Raw genomic sequence first — 21,040 nt, 5'->3', positions numbered from 1 at the left:
CCTCATACTAGCTCATTAAGACTTTACTGTCTCAGCTCTCCAATACCTTCAAGCAATGTTTTGTATTTTTTATTAAATGTGCCATTACTTTTTACAAGGGTCTTGGTTAAGCCCATCTTTATTCCTTTCTCATCCTTTCAACAGTTCTCTTTAAATATTTTAAACACATTATTATAGATAGTACTCCTACACTATTTAGATTGAAGGTATACACAACTTTAAAGGACTCGGTTCTGAAGTTAAAAAAAAAAAAAAGTGTAGCTGCTCTTACAGGAATTTATTCCATGTCAAACTAAGGTACACATCTGCACAAATTAAAAATAAATGGCACAGAAAGACAATCCTGACTGAGTAAACATACAATACCATTATGATACAAATACAACTCTGCAGACTAGATGAAAGGGAAAACCGAAATACAAATCGTTGTCCTTTTTGGTGCCAATAAGCTCGATCTATAAATCTCATAACACCTAACCAGGTGAAACTAATGTTCAGGAATCAAAGAATAAATGTCACAAATTTGTACCACTAACATTCAACAACTAAGAAGTTCCCAAGAAGTAACAATCCCTAACTGTTTTTTTGTTATGTAGTTCTGGCTGGCCTTGAATTCAAGGCAATCCTCCTTCCTGCCTCAGCCTCCAGAGTGTGGCAATTTTGGGTGTGCAACACCAAACCTTACTCGTAACTGTTAAAATTATTGGGTGACTGATTTGGGGATGGCAATGTCCAATGTACACACCATTGCTGCCCCAATTGTTAGTGTTTTGAACTTTTTTGGACTTTTTCAGACATGGTGCAGTCCATGCTGGCATTGAGCTCACTTTGTAGTCCAAGCTGGTCCCAAACTTGCAATGATCCTCCAGCCTCAACAGATTCACACCTGAGTTTCAAAACATTTTTCTTTTGAAATAAAATGGGTTTAAAAAAAAAAAAAAAGATTATGTTCATATACTGCTGAAACAAAAGGGAAAGAAGGACCAAGTAATAGCAAAGGAAAACTGATTTACAAAAAAACAAGCTGGAAAACAGCTAGCACTTCGGCTAGGAACAGCACAGCAAATCCTAGTCATCTCTGAAGCTCTAGCTCCATTACTCTTCCTTCAGCTGTCTTTCATGTTGCCATCTGAATCCTTCATTCTAAAGCTCTGTATTGTAACTGTTACCTCTACACTTCTGTCCAAACCAAAGATCTACCATCAGTGGAGAGAAGTATTTTCCTTTACAAGTATTTTGTTGTACACAGCTATTTTTTAGCTGTTTTTAAAGTAAATACCTTACATACAAAAAGCAACTTGTCACACACATAAAATTGTCTTCAATGTTCAAATTTGGTAACAGTCTAAGGAAAGTAGATCTCATCATGTGAGCTAGGTATTTAAAAGAGCAAACAACTGAAGCTGCTATGCATCAGGGTTAGGTACCAAAACTGAACTTCTCACTCCATAAAAACCAAATCACAGGAAGTCAAACATTCATCTGAAAAATCAACACATGTGATTTTTGCAGCAGCCACATAAGTACACTACTCTTTGAAATTTAAAGAAAAATTTATTGAAGATCTGAAAAACAATTCCTAAAAGATTGACTTTTCCAGAAAACTGCAGCTACACAATGCATTGCGTCTATCATGTTAAAACGTGCATTAGACACAAATACAAAAACCATGAAACAATTCACCATTCTTCAACAATCTGAGCAAAGATAAAATGCCTAAGGAACAACATGGATGACTTGCAAAGGATGGGCTCTTTAAGCACCGTTAAAAAAAAAAAAGCACAAATGGATGAGTGTGTTCAGTTATATACATTGAATTGGACCTTTGGCACTAGGAATCAGAGCATTTTGTCATATAGCATTTAACATGTATTATAAAAGTGCGTAGTGTCAAAGGAATAGAACCACCAGCATTCAAAAGCAGCTTTGTCAACTAAGCAATAAAACACTCCACACCATCTCTCTGTTGTCCATCATTGAATACACTGGTAGCAACTTTGAAATGAAAAAAAGAAAAAAGGAGCTGTAACCCCTTTTATTTTCTGTTTAAAAATCAAACAAAACGAACATCAATTTTGTTATACACTAACATCTTCAAAGTACATCATTTGTACAAGAAAGACTAGGAACAAAACCGCGTGGACAGAGATCCAGACGTGGGTGTGAGTGCCTCACACTGCTTTCCGATGGTACTCAGGGGGGGCCACTTCATAATCACTGGCACTAAACAAGGTTGCCGAATTCTTCGCCAGATACCTAAAAATAAAAGGACATTCATTATCTAAAAGGCTTTTTCACCGTAACAGCAAAGTTTTCTAACAAGGTGCAGAAACCAGGACTGCCCTTTCCCCTATTTCTTCAGTCTTTGGTAACCCAGAGATAATTTACTATCTTTAATGTACTGTTGCATACATTTTTAGTATTCCTTTGTGCTGTCCATTTCTACAAACCTAAATCCCTATTTCACTGGTTTATTCATCTCACTAAGGAGGAACTCTAATTAAACTGCACAAGGTGGCCCATGTCTATAATCCCAGTAGTTGGGAGGCCGAGGCAAGAGGATTACTATGAATTAAAAGGCCAGCCTGGGCTACACAGTAAACTCAAGCCCAGCCTGAACTACATACCAAGACCCTGTCTTGGAAAACAAAACACCCACCAAAAATACATGCAAGTCCTTTAACATTTATGCAACAGTATAGAATTATAAATACATTACCATACTTATCTAAACAACTTTTGTATTTACGGACTCATCGTTTTCCCTTTACTACACCTATTATGCCGACTCATCATTTTGTAAGAGTCCCATGTACTTGTTTATATCGTTCCATTAACTATCTCTCCAATACATTATTTTAGTAACTATAGTGTCAATCTCTCCTACAGAAATTTTCAGTATACCATGCCAGGCTTATAGTTCAGTGGCTCAAGTGCTGTCATTATTTATGTCAGTGGCCCCCAAGCCTCAGGTAATTATGGATGCTACCAAACCTAACATTAGTTATCTAGCACTTGGATTGGTACCGTTAAGTGTTTCACCTGCCTAGGGGTGGAACCAAGTTATCATGTAACCGTGGGAAGAAGGTTCGTCTCTCTCTCTCTAGCGGCTTAGTGCCTTGGTGTTTGCGGTAGCCATGAATGCCATGCCAGCCTGGCTTGGGGCCAGCTTAGAGTAGACTGAAACCTCCAAGAACTGTTAGAAATAAACCTTTCCTTCTTTAACTTTGGGCATCAGGTATTTTGTTTCCATAGCAGCTAGTAAAGAGTAACTAAGACAACTGCCTATCTGGCAAGTACAAGGTCCTGAGTTCAATTCCCAGTACTGAAGTACCACACTTATAATTCCAATTACTTACTTGAGGAAGTCATGAAGATAATTCAGTAATAAAGCAAGGCTTTTCTCATCCAGAGGTGTGTAGGCCAACATCGCTCCAATTCGTACTATTTAAACAAAAGAATTTATTCAAAATTATATATAATCAACTCTTTTAAATTACATGATTTTAAAGCTATAAGTTCAAAATGGAATGGAGTCATGTTTTGGAGCATTATTTCATTATTTGCATTTACAGAAGACAAAAAAAGTCAAAGTATTAAAGGACCAAAAAGAAAAAGCCAGCCAGGCCTGGTGGCACACGCCTGTAATCTCAGTACTTAGGAGGCTAAGGCAGGGGGATTGCTGCAAGTTCATGGCCAGCCTGGGCTACACATCAAGTCCCTAAGTCAAAATAAAACAAAGAAACAGAAAAAAGTAAAATCGTATTTTCTAAGTGGCACATTACCAAATAATCTCAGTAGATGTGGTGCTCCATACACCTGTGACATGGGTGCATCAGGGTGATCAGCAAGGATCTCTGCATACTGTGGTCTCTCAAATTTGTAGAGGAGCTGAGTGCCCAGCATCACATTGAAGTATTCTTTAATCCCTGCTACAACCTCATTAACTGCATACTCCCTGGTGAATGAACAGAAACAATCAGTTCGGAAGGGTAAAAATGCAGCAGACATGAGGGTAAGAGAGTAAAGGAAGAATAAGTCACAATAAACTACTGCTATGCCAAGTTCAAGGAAATCAGCAGCAACTTACTATGACCCTGCCTCAAATATGTAAATGGGCTAGAGGTATAGCTTAGTGTTAAGCACTTGTCCAACAAGTAAGGGATACCTCAAGCTCAATCCAACAAGATCAAAAATCAAAATAAAAAAAGAAAAACCCTTATTTTGCTAACATTTTAATATTTCAAAGTACAAGTTACTTGAATATATTCAAAAGTGACATTCTTACTTATTATCTGTGTTTCCACGAGATTTCTTGTAATTTGCATAGTCCTCTAGAATGGAATCCACATTCTTCTTGGCAGGAAGATAAAACAGCTATAAAAACAAAAACAACCACAAATGCTGTATTTTCCATTACACTGGATAACCTTTTCTGCAAGAAAAAGATCACTAACACTCCTACAAAGTAGGAAAAGGTATCACTGTGCATGTGAAGCATTTTGGCTGGTGGCCATCACAGGGGACTGCTCTAATGTCTAGCAATCTACTGACACACATACACTACAGCACTAACGGTGAACCCTGTAGTTTTTTTTAAAAGTAACTAATAATCTACTATGGAAAGCAGGTCAAGTTTGCCACCACTGCACTACAACATGTACCACACGCCTCAGCGCGCCTTTGTGGGGATTATCACCGTCATTTATGTGCCACACCCAGCCTGAAGCAGATGAACACTATGAAGCATTAACTATTATTCCACTAGAAATAGAAACTAAAGCACTCAAAGGCTGAAAAAGTATAATCAGCACTCCTTGATATTAAGTGGGAAAGCCTTAGTTTGAACCCTGGCAGCTTAGTTTAAACGATGTATTAGACTGTGCCCACTTATTAGTTATGACTAAGATGTGTCTTGAGTCTCAAAATCCTCATGCAGTAGCTAACGCTTACCCCTTACACTCCCAATCCCACTTTTTCATGGCTTGTCTAAGTAAATCCGTTCATTTATTCTCAAGTTCTTCTGGATTTAGGTAACTGAATCACTTTGATATTCAACATGTCCCTCTAATTAAATATTTCCATTTCTCTAAACTAGCAATTAGATCTAGGACTTTAGATTTAAATTCTTCTGCTAATGCTGTATGCTTTGTGTTATATTCCATTAGAGCAGATGTGGCACTTTAAATGATAGTAAGATAGCAAACACAAACTTGTCTTTTATTTTTATTTTTTTTGGTACCAAGAATCATGTTCAGGGCATTGTGCTTACCAGGCAGGCCTGTGCCACTGAGCTACATCCCCGGCCCAAGATTTCTTGCCCTTTTATCAATTTACTGGATGAGTTCTTGTCACAGCAAACTCCAAAACTTATCTCTCAACTTAAAAAAAAAAAAAAAATTACCCTAAAACTAAAGAAACTTATGTATGCACTGTTTCACTCTTCTTCAAGTTATTCTATCTGGGAATAATTGCTCAGCCTCTTGAATTAAACTAGTCATACCTTAAATTTTCAACCTTTTTTCTCTTTTTAAGACAAAAACATTATTATTACATCGCTCACAATCTGCCCAAGTTACCTGTTTCTGTCTAGTAATTAGGTCCCAGTCATCAACAAGCCACGGTTTTAGCTCTTCAGGAATCTTTACTTTAACTTCAACTCTGTTCATAAAAGTTTCTTCCTAAATAGAAAAATTAAAAACCTTGCATAAATAGCAACTCTCAAACAGAAGGTTGATTTTTTAAATACCTTTAGAGACATTAGATATAAAGTGACACATAAGGTAGTAACCTGTGCAGCCAAGATTGTCATTTAAAAAGTCCTAAGCATACAGATCATACAGTTAAAGATGCAAGGGAAAAGGAATATGATCTAGAAAACATCACACTAGTTTATTTCATGCATTTTCATATGAAGGGAAAACTTTTTTAGTTCCCCCTTCTTGTGGAAATGCCTAGACTACTACATTTTAATTTAGCATTTTCATGCTCATTGTTGAAACAAACCCAAACATTTCTTTTTTTTTTTTTTTTTTTTTTTTGGTCTTTTTCCTTTTTATCGGTACCAGGGATTGAACTCATGACTGGCTGCTTGCAAGGCAGGCGCTTATGCTGCTGAGCTAAATCCCCAGCCCCCATAATTACCTTTTAAAGTCTAATTCATAAAAGTAATTAAATGTATTGATTTCTAGGGATATAGATAGGGATACAGTTCCGTGGTTCTTGCCTTGCAGGTGCGAAGCCCTGGATCTGACCTAATGTTATATGCCCCACCCCTAAAAATACTGTTTCTAAAGCTCATTTTTCTTTTGTTGTTTGAACTGGGAATCAAACTCAGAACCTCGTGCCTGCCTGGGAGGTGCCATGTTGCCAAACTATATGCCCAACATGAGCTCCAAGTTTTTGGAACATATCAAAATGTCCCCACTGCCTCTTAACTTTAGTTTCAGAAATATAAGCTGGCCAATTATAACTTCAAATTCAGTAACTATGAAAATGAATCCTAAACTTGTACACCCAAACACATACCATATTATATGGGAACTAAAGTGGTATTTTTATAGGTTTATCAAAACAAGTTGGAGTTTAATGAACCACATAACCATGACCTAGTAAACACACCCAGTCTTGCACCAAAGAAAAAGAAAAAAGAAAACAAAAACAAAAAGCAATGACAACAAAAAACAAAGAACCAAACATCTCTCACTTTTTTTTTTTAAACATGGGGTCTTCTATGTAGTTCAAGCAGGCCTTAAAATTACTATGTATCCCAGGTTGGCCTTTAATTCTCTGATCCTCCTACCTCAGCTTCCAAAGTGCTGGGATTTCAGACGTGGGCCACCATGCCTATCTTTGGGATAGTTTAATTCCAGAGCTATAGATGAAATAAGATTTATTATACCTATAAGTTCTGTACTCCAAAAGGCTGAGGCAGGAAGATTATAAATTCAAGCCCAGCTTAGGCAACTTAGTACAACCCTGTCTCAAAACAAAAAAGGGTGGGGATATAATTCAGTGGAAAGGTTCAATCTCTAGTTGAGACAAGTGTGGTAATGGATATAAACACATTTTTGTTAAACAAAAACATCCTTTACCCGAAGTTGGGGTAGTTAATCATATTATCAATACTTTTGGGAACTAAAGTCCTATAATTACTTTTGGTTCTTAATGCGATTTAACATGTGTAAGACTAAAAATTTTAATAGACTATTGAAAACTTACATTTTCAACAGTAGGATCTACCCGGGCCCTCTTCTTCCGAGGAGGCTGAGGTGTCTCACTGGTACTGCCACCATCTCCATTACCAGGGGCTACAAAATGGAGTGGTGATGGTTAACTAAAAAAACAATCTAGGGAAAATATCAACATGACATACCCTCTCTTCATGTCTCTACTATGCAGCTATTATTTGAATCAAAGTTAGAGAACCATATTTCCAACAAAAATACAACTTTTAGGAAAAGCTCTACCCAACAGGCAACACTTACTATTATCTTTATTAAAAATGCTACTTTCTGAGGGAGAGCCATTAAGTTTAAAGCAGATGAAAATAAATGCTTATTTTAATTTTCTCCATGTTCTGTAAAAGATCGGCTTAGCCACTATATATATATATATATATATATATATATTCCTACAACTTGTTGTGATTCCTATTTGAGAAACTTAAGCTTATTGTCAAAATGTAGCTATTTAAAATATAAATATTATAAAGATAAAATAAGTTAATTTTAAGAAAAAGTCTTACTTTTTTGTTTGTTCTTTTTAGTTTTCCTAAAAGGAGAGGAAAATAGAATTATTTATCACAACTTGTTTCAATTTTCTTTCATCAGGGTTAAATCTACAAAGAAATACTGCCATTATGAGTAAGATGAAATAACAAGGACGGTTTTCTACTCAAGACATGTGGATTTTTGATGGTTACATTTTTATCTCTGGCAAATAATAGAAAAACAAAGCAAGAACTTTAGAATATATCCTTCTTCCAAGATTACATAACTACTATATGTTAATAAAGTTTATAAAAATAACTGCTTCTACCAAAAAAAATTTTTTCAAAGGCTGTATTTAGCCCAATAGTTTAATTTTGTTTTCCAAAACATTTATTTTTGGCAGTATTTTTGAGTCAGATTAAACCATGAGCTGTACTTACACATGCCCACAAAACATGCGATTGTCAAGACTCCACTTACATGACAAAAACCCTAAGAACGACTGAAATCTCACATAGCTTCAATAATGTTTTACCACAGTGGAGAGGGTTATATTAAGAAAAATAAAAAATTTTCTATGTATTAAGGAATGGAATCTCAAAGGCATTAAAATCCCAACAATGTTTCGAACTTCCTGAAGTCTAACACATGACGAACTTTGAGAATTACTTATAAAACTATACACAATTAAAGCAAGGACAGAGCTTCTTACACGTCAACATTCTTCTGTTGCAGACCAGCTGTCTTCTTTCCTGGAGCAGCCCCTCTCATCTTTCCCTCTGCATATTGCTCCCTTCAAAAGTAAGTTGTCAAGTCATCATAAAATAAGCACTTATGTGGAAAAATAAAGTTGTGTTAGCTTGATTCCACCTGGAATTTGTGTTCAAACCTAGGTTCCCAAGGACATATACTTTCTGATACAAAGTTCTAAATAAGTTGGACAAAGAAACAACATATTTACTAAAGCCTAACAAAAAAATTTAAGAATTTAAAAGGCCTAAAACTTGGTTTTAACCTACAATACCCATGCTGCAGTGGGCTATTGTCACTGAAAGTTCTAAAAGGTTCAGCATCACTGTTCTGGAGCCACCAATATCAAAGCTAGTAAAAAGTGACCTTAATAAGTGGTGTTTCTGGGCCAAGAGTGGTTGTGCATGCCTGCAGTCCCAATGTTTGGAAGGCTGAAGCAGGAGAAGTACTTTGAGTGAAGCCTGCCTGGGTTACACATAGTGAATTCAAGGCCAGTTGCACTACATAATAAGGCCCTGACTCAAAAAATCTAAATAAGTAAGTAAAGTACCTACAACTAAAACTTCCTCTATTAGGATTAACCCCTCTATTTTCTTTCAATTAGGTCTCATCTTCTCATTCAGTAGTTAAATACATATTAAAAGAGAACAATTACTCAACAGACTAATCTTGCAGGGTTTCCCCCTCAGTATGTTTTCAGAAACAAGCTATGGAGATGCTGAATATTAGTAGAGTATACTTCTCCAATATCCTACTGTTTCTACCATGCTACAAGGACAGATGGAAACAATGAGATGGACAAAGGCTTGTCTGATCACCTTAAGCATAAAATCCAGCTGGCTGGCACATGCCAGAAAATCATTTTACAGGCATGCAGCCAACAAGACTGACTGACGATTCCATATTCAAAATCTGTTTTATAGTCATTTCTCCTCAATGTTCATTTCTCAAAACACACTTACTGATTGGCCTTTTGAAGTTCTCGCTGTTTCTGCAGATTGGTGTCCACATACTTGAGTACTCTGCTTTCTGGAACCCACTCATCCCAACTAAAAAGAGAAGAGTTAAAGGATCATTCAAAAGTATTTTCATTACAATTCATACTCTATCCTCCAATTGATTTTTAGAGATCCAAGAGGCAAAATTTCAGATTTCCCTGAAATCATTTGATAAATCCAGTTTCAATGACAATAAAAATCTAATGAGGGCCAGGGATATTTGCTCAGCGGTGTAGTACCACCTGGCAAATGTGAGGCACTAAGTTCTATTTCCAGTAACCCCCCCCCCACCCACACCTCCCCAATCTAATGAGTCTATTCTATAAAGAAGCAGCCTTCTAAATCTAAACTGAGGCCAGAGATATAGCTCGGTGGCACAAGCACCTGCCTGGCAAATGCAAGGTCCTGAGTTCAATTCCTGATACAAAATAAATAAATCTAAATCGAAACCAAACATCAGGTTAGTCACATCATTTTCAGAAATGTCCTAAGAACATAACATTTAGCCTGAGACTTTTAAAAGTCAGTGGTGGTAAACCTTTGCACACATACAGCATGAGCTGTTCTATTATTGAAAGCTCACTTACAGAATAAAAATACAATCTTAAACTTTTAACTGCCAAAGGTCAAGCCTAAGAGCCCAGAATAAATGGAATCATAAAAAATAAAACCAACACAGTGCTGTTATGAGCTTAAATGTAAAGACACTTGAAAATTCCTGAAACATATAAAAATTCAAGGTATATGTAAGGAACACATTACCAATTCTGTGGTACTTACCATCTACATTAAGGTACATTAAGGTTTGTGGTTTAACAAACTACAGTATATCTTTCTTCACTTTCCTTCATTCATAAATGAATATACTAATTTACAAGGCTACCAGAAGGTTTTCTGAACATTAAAAGGTATAACTGCTCTTAAAATGTGATAAGGCATTGTGGTGTGTCATAAAGTTCCTTCCAGCATGAATCTTGGTGTGTTTTCCTTCCCTCCAAGGGGAATAACAAAAGGAGACATTTTTTGGGGAATGCCAAATTTTTTGACTTTTTGAGCAAAACAAGTCTTTTCTCCTGCTGATGGAGCTCCTTTAGTGACACAATTGGGTGTACTCTCAAGGTACTAGCTTTTATTTAATGGTTCCAGCCTCTGACCTCTTAATAGAATAGTCAGAAGAAAAAAAAGAAAAACACCATTCTCAACATGATTTCCTAGAGAAAACTTTAAAACATGCATTTACCTAGAGGTCAGGAGGGGGTGGTGTACTGAGGGAGCTCCTTCAGGAACAGGAAAAAGGGCTACAATATCCTCATGTGTCTTCAAAGTGTTTTCAGAGCGCCTGGGCCTCACAGCACTTCTGATACAGACAGCATAGTACAAAGTAATCTCAGTAACTAGGTGTAGAATTTAGCTTAACTTTTATTAAGATTCACTTACAAATGGAATATTTAAGAATATCTTAGCATCTACTGTGCTTCTGAAAATGTTAAAAAGAAAAAATATAGATCTACATTAAAGGCAAAAAAATCCAATTTGGGGATTGGAGTTTTACTGTATGGCTTTTTTAAAAAAATGATATCCTACATACCACTATCAAAATTAGATACTTAAAAAAAAAAAAAAAACCCAAGTCAAAGGTTCCCTTACATGAAAAGCTGAAAATCCTTACTGAATCAAAGGGAAAATGCAATGAACCATCATCCTTTGCATTCTGAAGAATAACTATATTATGGTAGTAACTGAAAGCCAAAGGCTCAGATACTTTCATACAGGTCAAGCACAAAACTTCAGTTTTCCAAAGATATCTTCATACTTAAATCGCCCAGTCACAACCCCTGAACAGAACAAAAAAGCGCAGCACTGAATAAAAATACAACACATTTGCTGGGAATCTAAGTAACTTTCACCTTTCAAAATGGTTAATATTTAAAGGTTTCTTTAAATACTTCATAAAGGTAAAATCTGCTTTTATAAATCTATTATTTCTTTCTGCTACTGGACTATTATAATACATCAGGGGGAAATGTTATTTTATTAAAGCAATAAAGCCAGAAAACATAAGCTTTTGGTATTTTCACAATTTTCTGAAAAGATACAAAAAAAAAAATGCTTAAAATCCAGTTTTTGACTAACACACATATATGTGTAATTTTACAGAAAATACTTACTATATATGAAAGCACACCAAAAGATGTATATACAGATGAAATTCTAAAATGATTCTCTCAAAGTGTTTAAGAGGTCAGAAAGCAGACCTACCTTTGGGGAACCTTTTTTTTTCTTTGATACTCTGTATGCACATTAACTTTCCCACTCACTAAACATAAATAAGACACTATTATACAGCTATCAGTATCAATTTGTAAAGCATAGTTATGAAAATATAATTACTGAAGTATAGTTCTCCCATTTCATTTTTTGAGATGCAGTAGGAGCACATGTTAAATTTTCCTGTTTCCTGGGTATTAGAATTTCATATGACTGTTTACTGAAACACAAAAATACTTCATTTCCCCAATTTCTCAATATTTAAAATATAAAACTATGGGGTCACTTTGAAGTACTGATATCTACTTATTATTATTAGAAATAATGCATTTTAGCTTTCCAGTCTTCCACAACTATACTAATCAAAGAGAAGGGACTGGTCTTGATAGTCCTTAGCCAAAAGCATTTGATCTTTAAAAAAAAAAAAATCCCTTACAAAATTAACTACGTTGGTTCCCCGGATAGGGTAGTACAAAACAGAACCAAGTCACAGGGCCAACAGACTTTAACAGAAAAACTCTCCTTCCATAGCAACAGAATACTCATCAAATCAGATGGCACTGCTCCCATAGTAAAACCAGGTACTAAAGTCCCATCTGGTTACACAAAGCACAAATTTATTCACTAAAAAGCAACCGGAGAAGTAGTTACTGTAATGTTATCTGTGAAGAAAACAGCATTAAATAAAAGCAAAACAAAAACATGAAAACATTTTCTGCTAGCGCGCTTCCAAACTTCAGAAAGTTAATAAATTCTGTCATTAGCAAATCACACCCAGCCCAAAACAGACAATTTTAACACAGTGTTAACTGATTTAAAATAACACTGGCCAAAACATTCAGGCTAGCTGGGCATGCTGGTGCACGCTTGTAGTTCCAGCACTCAGGACGCAGAGGCAGGAAGATCTCCAGGGGTTTAAAGACAGACAGAAAGATAAAATGGTTGGCTACTGTAATTTCTAATAGTCTTTTTATCCTAAAAAAAAACCAGGGTTTTTTATCCTTACTTTAATATAAGCCATGTTACATTAAAATAGCATACCAACTGCTTTTCAAAATCTAATACTCACTTTTTATTCCAACCACTGTAGTGTATAAAGTATTTTACTTGTTTGTCCTTTATGGCAACCTTTACACACTGAAAGAAAAAAGAAAAATTCACTTAGAAATACATTTGTAAGAGACAGACTCCACATCCTGATTTATAAACAGCCACAAAAAAATTAAAAAAAGAACACTGAACTTTAAAGAGAATAAAGAGAAAGCCCAACAAAGCTGAGAATCGTAGGATAAAAGCAAAAGTTATTCAACGGCAGCTAATAAAAGATACTAATAAGAGATAATTATGCTTTTACAAACTATAGCCAGGAGGTAACATTTTTTTAAAAACAATTTTGCTAATTATTGAAAGATAGTATGGTTAATTTGTTTCAGAATCATCTTAAGATATGCTTTTAGGGCTGGGGATTTAGCTCAGTGGCCTAAGCACCTGCCTGGCAGTGCAAGGTTGCGAGTTTGATTCCCGGTACGGACAGACAGACAGACAGACAGAGAGAAAGAAATTCTTTTAAAGGCACGTATACAAGAGTTGGAGGTTCAGCTCAGTGGTGGTAAAGCACTGGCCCAGCACCAGTACACAGATACTGCAAGCGAATAAACAAAATGGCAGCAAAACATACAAAACAAATTACTAGAGGAACATCATTAACTACAAGTAAAAACTACCTAGTTTTGGATTTTGAAAAGACTCACTGGAGGCAAACCCAAAGAACCATGACAGTTTACATTATTTCAACAGTCATTTAGAAATTTGTTTAACAGTGTTCTGCTGCCAGGAAAAAAAAAACTAGCCAGTTTAGAACAGCCTGCCAAAGTCCAAACAACAAAAACAAGAACACAAATGATCAACAGGACTCATAATTTAGCAATTATAACACATTACCTATCCAAAACACAAAAGCAGTAAAAACAGTTTTTTAGTCAGAATTTTCTGACATTTTGTAATTATGCTAAGGCTTCAAAGACAAACTACTCATCAGGAATCTGCACAGAAATTGCCTTGGAATACCAGAGTGCCCAGGGTCTTACATTAAGCAAGTGCTCTACAGAGCCACACTACAGCCTTGTGTTCAGTATCCAAAACTGTAATTAAATGTATGGTTAAGTCTTAAAATGCATTTAACCTGGGCTGGGGAGGTAAATCAGTGGTAGAAAGCATGCCTAGCTTGTGCAAGGCCCTGGATTCAACCACTAGGACATTATTCCCCAAAAATCTGTGCTGAAAGTTACCAGAACTGTGTGAAGCCCAGAATTCAATCCTGGGTACCACAAAAATTAATTGTTATCCTATCTATCTCATCTATAAAGTTAACTATAAATGCTTATTCAGGATATAATATTTGCATAAAAACAATCACAGAACTTCTTTTCACATGTTATTAACTGTAAGATACTATTTGTTCCCAACAACCCAACCAGCGTTTATCTATCATTTCCCTTATACGCTATTTCCAACTAATGGGTCTTTGAAAAATCAGTTAAAAAAAGTAGAGAGCAACAGGATTTTAACTTCTTTGAACCGTTAAAGAAAAAGAATCTCAAAACAAGAAGCTGTAAAAACCTATGAACTTATGAAAATAGGTAATTCTCTTGCCAAACACAACAAAATACTGAAATTTAGTACTGAAAAGTCAAATTTATCAGTAGTTATGATGAACTTCTACAAAGAGATTTCATACCTTTGCTTCATAAAGAAGAGGCCCATGAAAGCACAGTACTCGTTCGCCTGCAAAAGTAAAAATGTACTGCTATAATTTTTCAGCATAATAAAAATATTTCTGAGAAACACCACTTAATTATTCTACCAGTAACCACTTAGTATTTAACGTAAACAATAAACAATTCATTATAAATCATCAAAGCACCTATCACATGCCAAATAAGCCAAAAAAATCCACTGTAGTTTTTTTTTTTTTTTTTTTTTTTTTTTTTTGTACTGGGGATCGAACTCACAACTTTGTGCTTGCCATGCTGGCACTTACGCTGTTGAGCTAAATCCTGGCTTACTGTAGTTACTATTGGTAAAAGTGGTTTTCCACTTTTACACCAGGTGGTATCCTCCTGTGATCCCAGCACTTAGGAGGCTGGGGCAGATCCCTGCAAGTTAGAGACTAGCCTAGGATACAAAGTGAGCCCAAGGCCAACAGTACAGTAAGACCCTGTCTCACCCCCCCCCCCAAAAAAAAAGAAAGAAAGAGAAAAGAAAAAAGAAAAGAGGCTTTCTACCCATATTAACTGGCAATAACAAACTTTTTTTCTGGTACTGGAAATGAATCCAGGGTCCACAGTCAAGCTATACTTCCCAGGCTGGCTTTGAACCTGTCATTCTCCTACCTCAGTCTATGAAATACAGGGTGCACTAACACATCCAACTTAGAAATACATTTTTAAAAATGCTATTCTTGGGGCTGGGGATTTAGCACAGTGGCATAAGCGCCTGCCTTGCAAGCAGGCAGTCGTGAGTTCGATCCCCGGTACCGATAAAAAGGAAAAAGACAAAAAAAAAAAAAGCTATTCTTCCGGTTCTGCATTTAGGAACTTACTGTGTACCTGCATCTCTGATCTCTGCCTTTAAGTTTTTTAGTGAGTAAAATTATCTCACCAATTAAAATTTCAATATGCATCAGAGATAGCTGGACTTTTAAATAATTTCCCCGCATTCACTCAAACGTGTTTTGAGACCTGGCCTGCTTCAACAAAATAGACCAAAGAATTCTAACCTTTGGCAGATTATGATGAGCCTACCATTAGGATATGCAAAACCAAATACAAATGTCAGACTTGTAAGCTACCTCTGCTCAACAAAGCAACAATTCCTAGTAATACTTCAGATACCAGTTACTGTACTTCATTATTTTTCAGTCCAGTTTGAACAAACTAAATCCAGGACAACAAAATCATCCAATTGGGTTGGCACCTTTAACTATAAAATTGAACCAAACATAACTTAAAGACATACCTAAAAATCTATTCCATAGCAAATGTAAGTATCTGTCTCAACATATTTTTCCCCCAGACAGGTTTTCCCTCTGTAGTTCAGGTTGGCCTTACGTTATGTATCTCAGACAATCCTCCTGCCTCAGCCTCCCAAATGTTAGTGCTAGGGATTACAGGTGTACACCTGCCAACACCTGGTAATCTCAAGATACGCATCCTGTCTGTTTTTGTGTGCCTGTCTATGCCAACCTCTGTCAGATTAATAAGGAACACACTGACATGTAAGAAAACAGATTTAACTTCCTGTATTCTGTATTGCAAAAGGGAGAACGAATGATGAGCTATATGGAGGGTTGTAAAGAATGACCCCAACAGTGAACATATTTTATACCTAAATGTGAAACAGTGACACTACCAGACAAATATTTAAGATGTTCACTGCTGGGGCCAGGGATTTAGCTCAGCGGCTCAAGTACTTGCCTGGTAAATGTGAGGTTGCAGGTTCAATTCTCAGTACCAAAAAGCAAACAACACCCAAAAAAACCCAAACAAACAAAAACACCCCACAAAAACTGATGTCCACTGCTAGAGCACAGAATTGACAAGTGTAAGTATTAGTAAAATTGAGAGATGACGGAACAACTCCATACAGTTAATGTCCCTGTCTGGACTTTTTCCCACAGGATCCCCATGTCTGACCAAGAATCTTTTGGAGTAATTTTGAAAACTGTGGCTACTCAAGCCTCACTAGAAATCTACTGTTACATTACAACCTGCCAGACTAACACTCAGTAACTTTATTTTAAAATCAAAGTTCTCTATAAAATTTTTTTGCATCCCTACCAAAAAAAAAAAAAAAAAGAAAGAAAGAAAGAAAAAGAAAATCACTGCTAGAGATATACCTAACTCAAAAGTTGATAACACAGATAGAGGTCATATCTTTAAAAATCCGTAAATATTGCCGGTGTGATGGCTCATGTTTGTAATCCCAGCACTTGAGAGGCTGAGGCAGGATCATTTTGAGTAGAGACCAGCCTGGGCTACAAAGTGAAATGAACTGAAGCGAACTGGCCAGCCTAAACTGCATAGAGAGACCTGTCTCAAAAAGATAAAAAAAAAAAAAAAAATTTAAAAAACCCCCAGAAGTGTGAACAAAAACGGGCAAACTGGCTACACATGGTGGTGCATACCTATAATGCCAGCATTTAGGAGACTGAGGCAGGAAGATCACCTTGAGTTCTATCTAGGCCAGCCTGCGCTACATGAGTGCAAAGCCAGCCTGCAATGCATACTAAGAACCTGTATTTTTAAAAAAAAAAAAAAAAGGAAGAAAGGAAAGAAAAAAGAAAAACCAAAAAAGACAAAATGTTTTGCTACTAAGCAACAGCACCAAAAAAATCAGGTCTGTGTCTTCTAAATTTCCCTTTCGAGGTACATTTTCAAAGCACTTGAAACAGAAGCTCCCCCCACCCAAATCGCACTGAGGCTTTTTGACCTCCAGTCTCCTTACCTGTAATCTGTTGAAAATACATAGCTGCTTGAAAGTATGAACCAATTAAGACATGGCTATTTTTCATGTCAGTAGACTTAAAGATTGGCAATGGGGAAAACCAAACACCATCATCATTGGATAGTAGTTTCATATGCCTCTCTCTACCCTTAACCTTTTATAGTGTTAAGACTACAAAGATAATTCTGCCCAATGCTGTCAAATTTAAGGCTAATGAGCTTCTAATTCTCAATACTCTCAACATGTACCAGAACACTCAAGCCAGAGCATTAAGTACTCTCATAATTCCTGACAAAAGTCTCCCCTGACAATATGCTAGATAGCCAATAGTTTTCTTTACAGTTTAATAGAACTACATGTAGACGGAAGTTCAGTCCAGTAACTGTATTTAAAAGTTCTCATAAAATATATACTGTATCATTAAGTAAAAAACCGCTGAAAATAAAAGAAAAATGTCTGGTACATTAATTCTTATTTTTACCACTACAATACCTCCACAATATACGTTTTAAGGTAATTCTGTGGGCACTATATTAGCTTTTCCAAGATATTCTCCAAATGTATTTTAAGCAATTTTTAAAGATTATATTGTTTTTAAACACAAAAAAATATACTTGGAAAATAACGTTAATGAAAATTCTTTACCGAAGTTTCCCAACCTTCCTTAGGAGTACTTTTGTTTCCACTCTTCTCCAGGCGCGCACTACCATAAACACACAGGCCTTCTGTCACCTCCCCACACCCCACTGTGTAGTGACTGAAGCTACAGCACTCCTCCAAGAAAGCCATCACTGACTATTCTCACAGGTAAAATTTTTGTTTGGTAGGTACTAGGAATCGAACTCATGATCTCACACTTGCCAGAAAGCAGCTTATGCTGCTGAGCTAAATCCTCGGCCGAAATTGTTTAAAAACTTTTTTTTTTTGAGACAGTGTGTTGTTATGCACAGTAGTTTAGGCTGGCCTTGAATTCAGGATCTAGTCCTGGTTGACCTCAAACTCACAAAGAGCCTCTGCCCTCACCTTCCAGTGTGCTAGGATTATGCACATGCACCACCAGCCCGGTTTGAGATTAAGCTTTTGTGCCATCTCGAGAAGCCAGTGAACCGCTCAGAATGTTTTAATAAACACACAAAAAACCATTACAGAGCAAACCATTGTTAGAAGAGTTACCAAAACTATTGTAATGATCACTTTCTGAAAGTTTGAGAGCTCTTTATTTGTAATATACAAGATTTGCCCGCTGATTCAGTAACTACAAGATTTAAGTGAGCATAAACGTTTAATATATCTTCCGTATACCAGAATAAAAAATATGCTAATACTTCTGTTTGTTGGACTTTTACACTAATAAAAGTACTTTCAATTAGATAAATTTTTTCCTCATTCAAGTTCAGATCCTTTGATCCGGTTCCAAATTAATATTTTAAAACACATTAAAATCCATAGACGCTAAACCCACACCTCCTCAAAGTGAAAAGTATTAATTGACAACAATACTACCGAAAATACGCCATAAAATATATCTAGATTTTGAGTTCATGACCCTTAAAAAGTTATTCTAACGTGCATTAATGTTTTTAAGTTCCTGAAACAAAAAACTCAAGCACGAGACTGGACATGCGATGTGTATGAATCCTAACTCTAGCACAAGCGGCACATCTACAGCAATGCAAGTACACTATAAAAGTCCTAAACAGATACGTTTTAAGAATTTAAAGGGCCGTCCGCACAGAAAGTGAGGTTCTAACATTCAGCCAACAGTCGATCAAAACTCCATTAAGATAAAGTTAACTTTCAAGTCACTGTTAACTAGAGTTACTGCAAGCAAACAATGGCTGTATGGAAAACAGGACGTCCAGGAACAGGTTTACAAGCGAAAAGGCTGCGACGCCGCCATGGAGTCGCCTTTATTTACTCTACAGACTGCGCGGGCACTCCCTAGTCCCAGCCAAACAGGGCGCGGCTCCCAGTCCTCCCCCTCCCCCTCCCCCACGACCCCAGCGGGCGCGCGTGCGCGGGACAACAGGCGCGGCGGCCATGGAGGAGCCGCCATTTTGCGACAGTCGCGTCCCGGGGACTGCCGGCGCCCCCAGTCCGCGCTCGCAGCGAGCCCCACCCGCGGCGGCGACCTGGCTGCACGGAGCCTCTGGACGCACTCGTGCCCGCCCCGCGTCCACCGCCCTGCCACGTCGCCGCCCCACCGCAGCCCCGCCGCGTCGCTGCCCGACAATAGGCGACCCCGCTGCGCCAACACGGCGGTGACCGATGCTTCGGGGCGCGCTGCGCCGCTGGCGTCCGTCTGCTACATCGCCAGAAACGCCTCGGCGCTAGGAGCGCAGCCGCGGCTGCCCCTCTCACTCCGCCGGCCTCCCGCACAAAGCCCGGCCGCACCCCCCAGCCCGACCCGGTTCACACCCGCCCGCCGCGAGGCTCGACCCGGGCAACGACTCCCGACTCACCCTCCTGAAACTTGGGCTTCGGGTCCTGCTTGGGCGCCATTTATAAGTGATTCGCCGCCTCCTTCTCCCACCACCCCCGACTACCGCCCCCTACTCTCTACCCCACCCGGGCTCGCGTCAGACGCGCCGTCACGCACAGCCGCTCTACATCCTGGGCCCGATTTGCCAGCGCCCGCAAACCTCACAGCGCCGCCACCGCGCAACCGCCGCTAGCCAACGGCCGCCCGCCGCGCACGCGCCTGCGCCGCCCGGGGCACGCCGGGACGGAGAGGGGAAGGGAGGGGGAAGAGGTGGGCCCCGCCCCGCGCCCCCCATCCCCCACCTCGCGCGCCCGCCGGGTCTCCACGGCGCCCCTTGTACCGCGGGTCTCGCGTCCCCCACCTCCCCGCCCCACCCTGGACTCCGGGGCCGACTTTGGAGGGGCCGGGATTTGACTTTGTATTCTGGGCGGGCGAGAGGGGCCGGGTGCGGCCCACGTGCGCCGTCCGCGCAGCCTGCGGGTCGGGGGCACCGAGAGCGCCGTGCAGGCCCGCGCGTCTGCACCGTGGCAGTGAGTGCGCCTCCGGGCACGCGCTCCGGGACCTGCAAGGCCGGACCTCCCGAGCGGGCGTGGCACCCCGCGGATCCCGGACTCCCCCGACCTGACTCTGCTTCTCCTTTACCAAGGCCCTTGACCAAAGAGCCGGATGCATGTGCACCGGGTCGCGGTCCATTGTCCTGTGGGAGGGGCTGCAAAAGGCACTCTACTGTACCTTCTTAAAAAAAAAAAAAGGTTTGAAGATAAAAAATACATCCTTCTGAATTCAGAATTTGCCTTGTAGTGTCAGGAGTCCAGACCAAACGCCCATCGACTGAGTTACTTCCCCAGCACTAACACTGTTTAAAAATGAGAACAGTGGACGTGTTGGCCATAGTTGCTCAGCCATCTTTGCAGAGTTTCTCCACCCTCGTGGGATTAGAGTTTTAGAGCCAACGCCATGGGCTCATAGCTCACCCGCTGGGCCCAGGCAAGAAGGCAGTGGCGCAGGAAGCCTGAGGAGAGTTAGCATGGCCGGAAGTGCAGATAGAGGTTTCCAGACATGGGGCTCATGAAAGCAAGGGTCAGGATTTTGTGTGGCTCCGGAACCCGGAGCTCCGGTCGAAAGTTGGTTTGTCGGTTATTGTCTCAGAACTAGTTCTGGTAGAGCCATTGACATAAAAAACATAGAACTTTCGACCTTGGTCAGATGTGTGGAGTCCCAAAAGAGGAAGTCAGGAGGATTTTCCTGGAAATAAGGGGAAGAAGAAAAGCTTCCAGACTTCCCAGAGGGGTCCTGAGTCAGGGTAATGTATACAGCAAAATCAC

General features: G+C 38.8%; 1 protein-coding gene across 2 annotated transcripts; it reads right to left on the bottom strand.

Moving 5' to 3' along the window:
• Positions 1 to 1,534: 1,534 nt before the first annotated feature.
• Positions 1,535 to 19,914, bottom strand: Morf4l1 (mortality factor 4 like 1). 2 transcript variants are annotated; one of them, XM_063249784.1, is made up of 13 exons: positions 19,696 to 19,914; positions 14,466 to 14,512; positions 12,798 to 12,865; positions 10,701 to 10,817; positions 9,425 to 9,511; positions 8,425 to 8,505; positions 7,748 to 7,773; positions 7,222 to 7,310; positions 5,580 to 5,681; positions 4,289 to 4,377; positions 3,786 to 3,958; positions 3,360 to 3,444; positions 1,535 to 2,256 (listed from the first exon to the last, which is right to left on the bottom strand). In XM_063249784.1, exons 1-13 carry the CDS (start codon positions 19,733 to 19,735, stop codon positions 2,172 to 2,174), a joined length of 1,089 nt encoding a protein of 362 aa, XP_063105854.1. In that variant the 5' UTR covers positions 19,736 to 19,914; the 3' UTR covers positions 1,535 to 2,171. The 2 variants fall into 2 exon arrangements, with proteins under 2 accessions (XP_063105854.1, XP_013007879.2); XM_013152425.2 differs by lacking the exon at positions 10,701 to 10,817.
• Between the last annotated feature and the right edge of the window lie 1,126 nt (positions 19,915 to 21,040).

Source organism: Cavia porcellus, unplaced genomic scaffold (assembly GCF_034190915.1).
Source record: "Cavia porcellus strain 051 isolate PalLab524CR breed Dunkin Hartley unplaced genomic scaffold, mCavPor4.1 scaffold_6, whole genome shotgun sequence".
NCBI classification, from domain to species: Eukaryota; Metazoa; Chordata; class Mammalia; order Rodentia; family Caviidae; genus Cavia; species Cavia porcellus.
The sequence above is the reverse complement of the archived record's forward strand: the minus strand, read 5'-3'. Positions and strand labels throughout refer to the sequence as shown.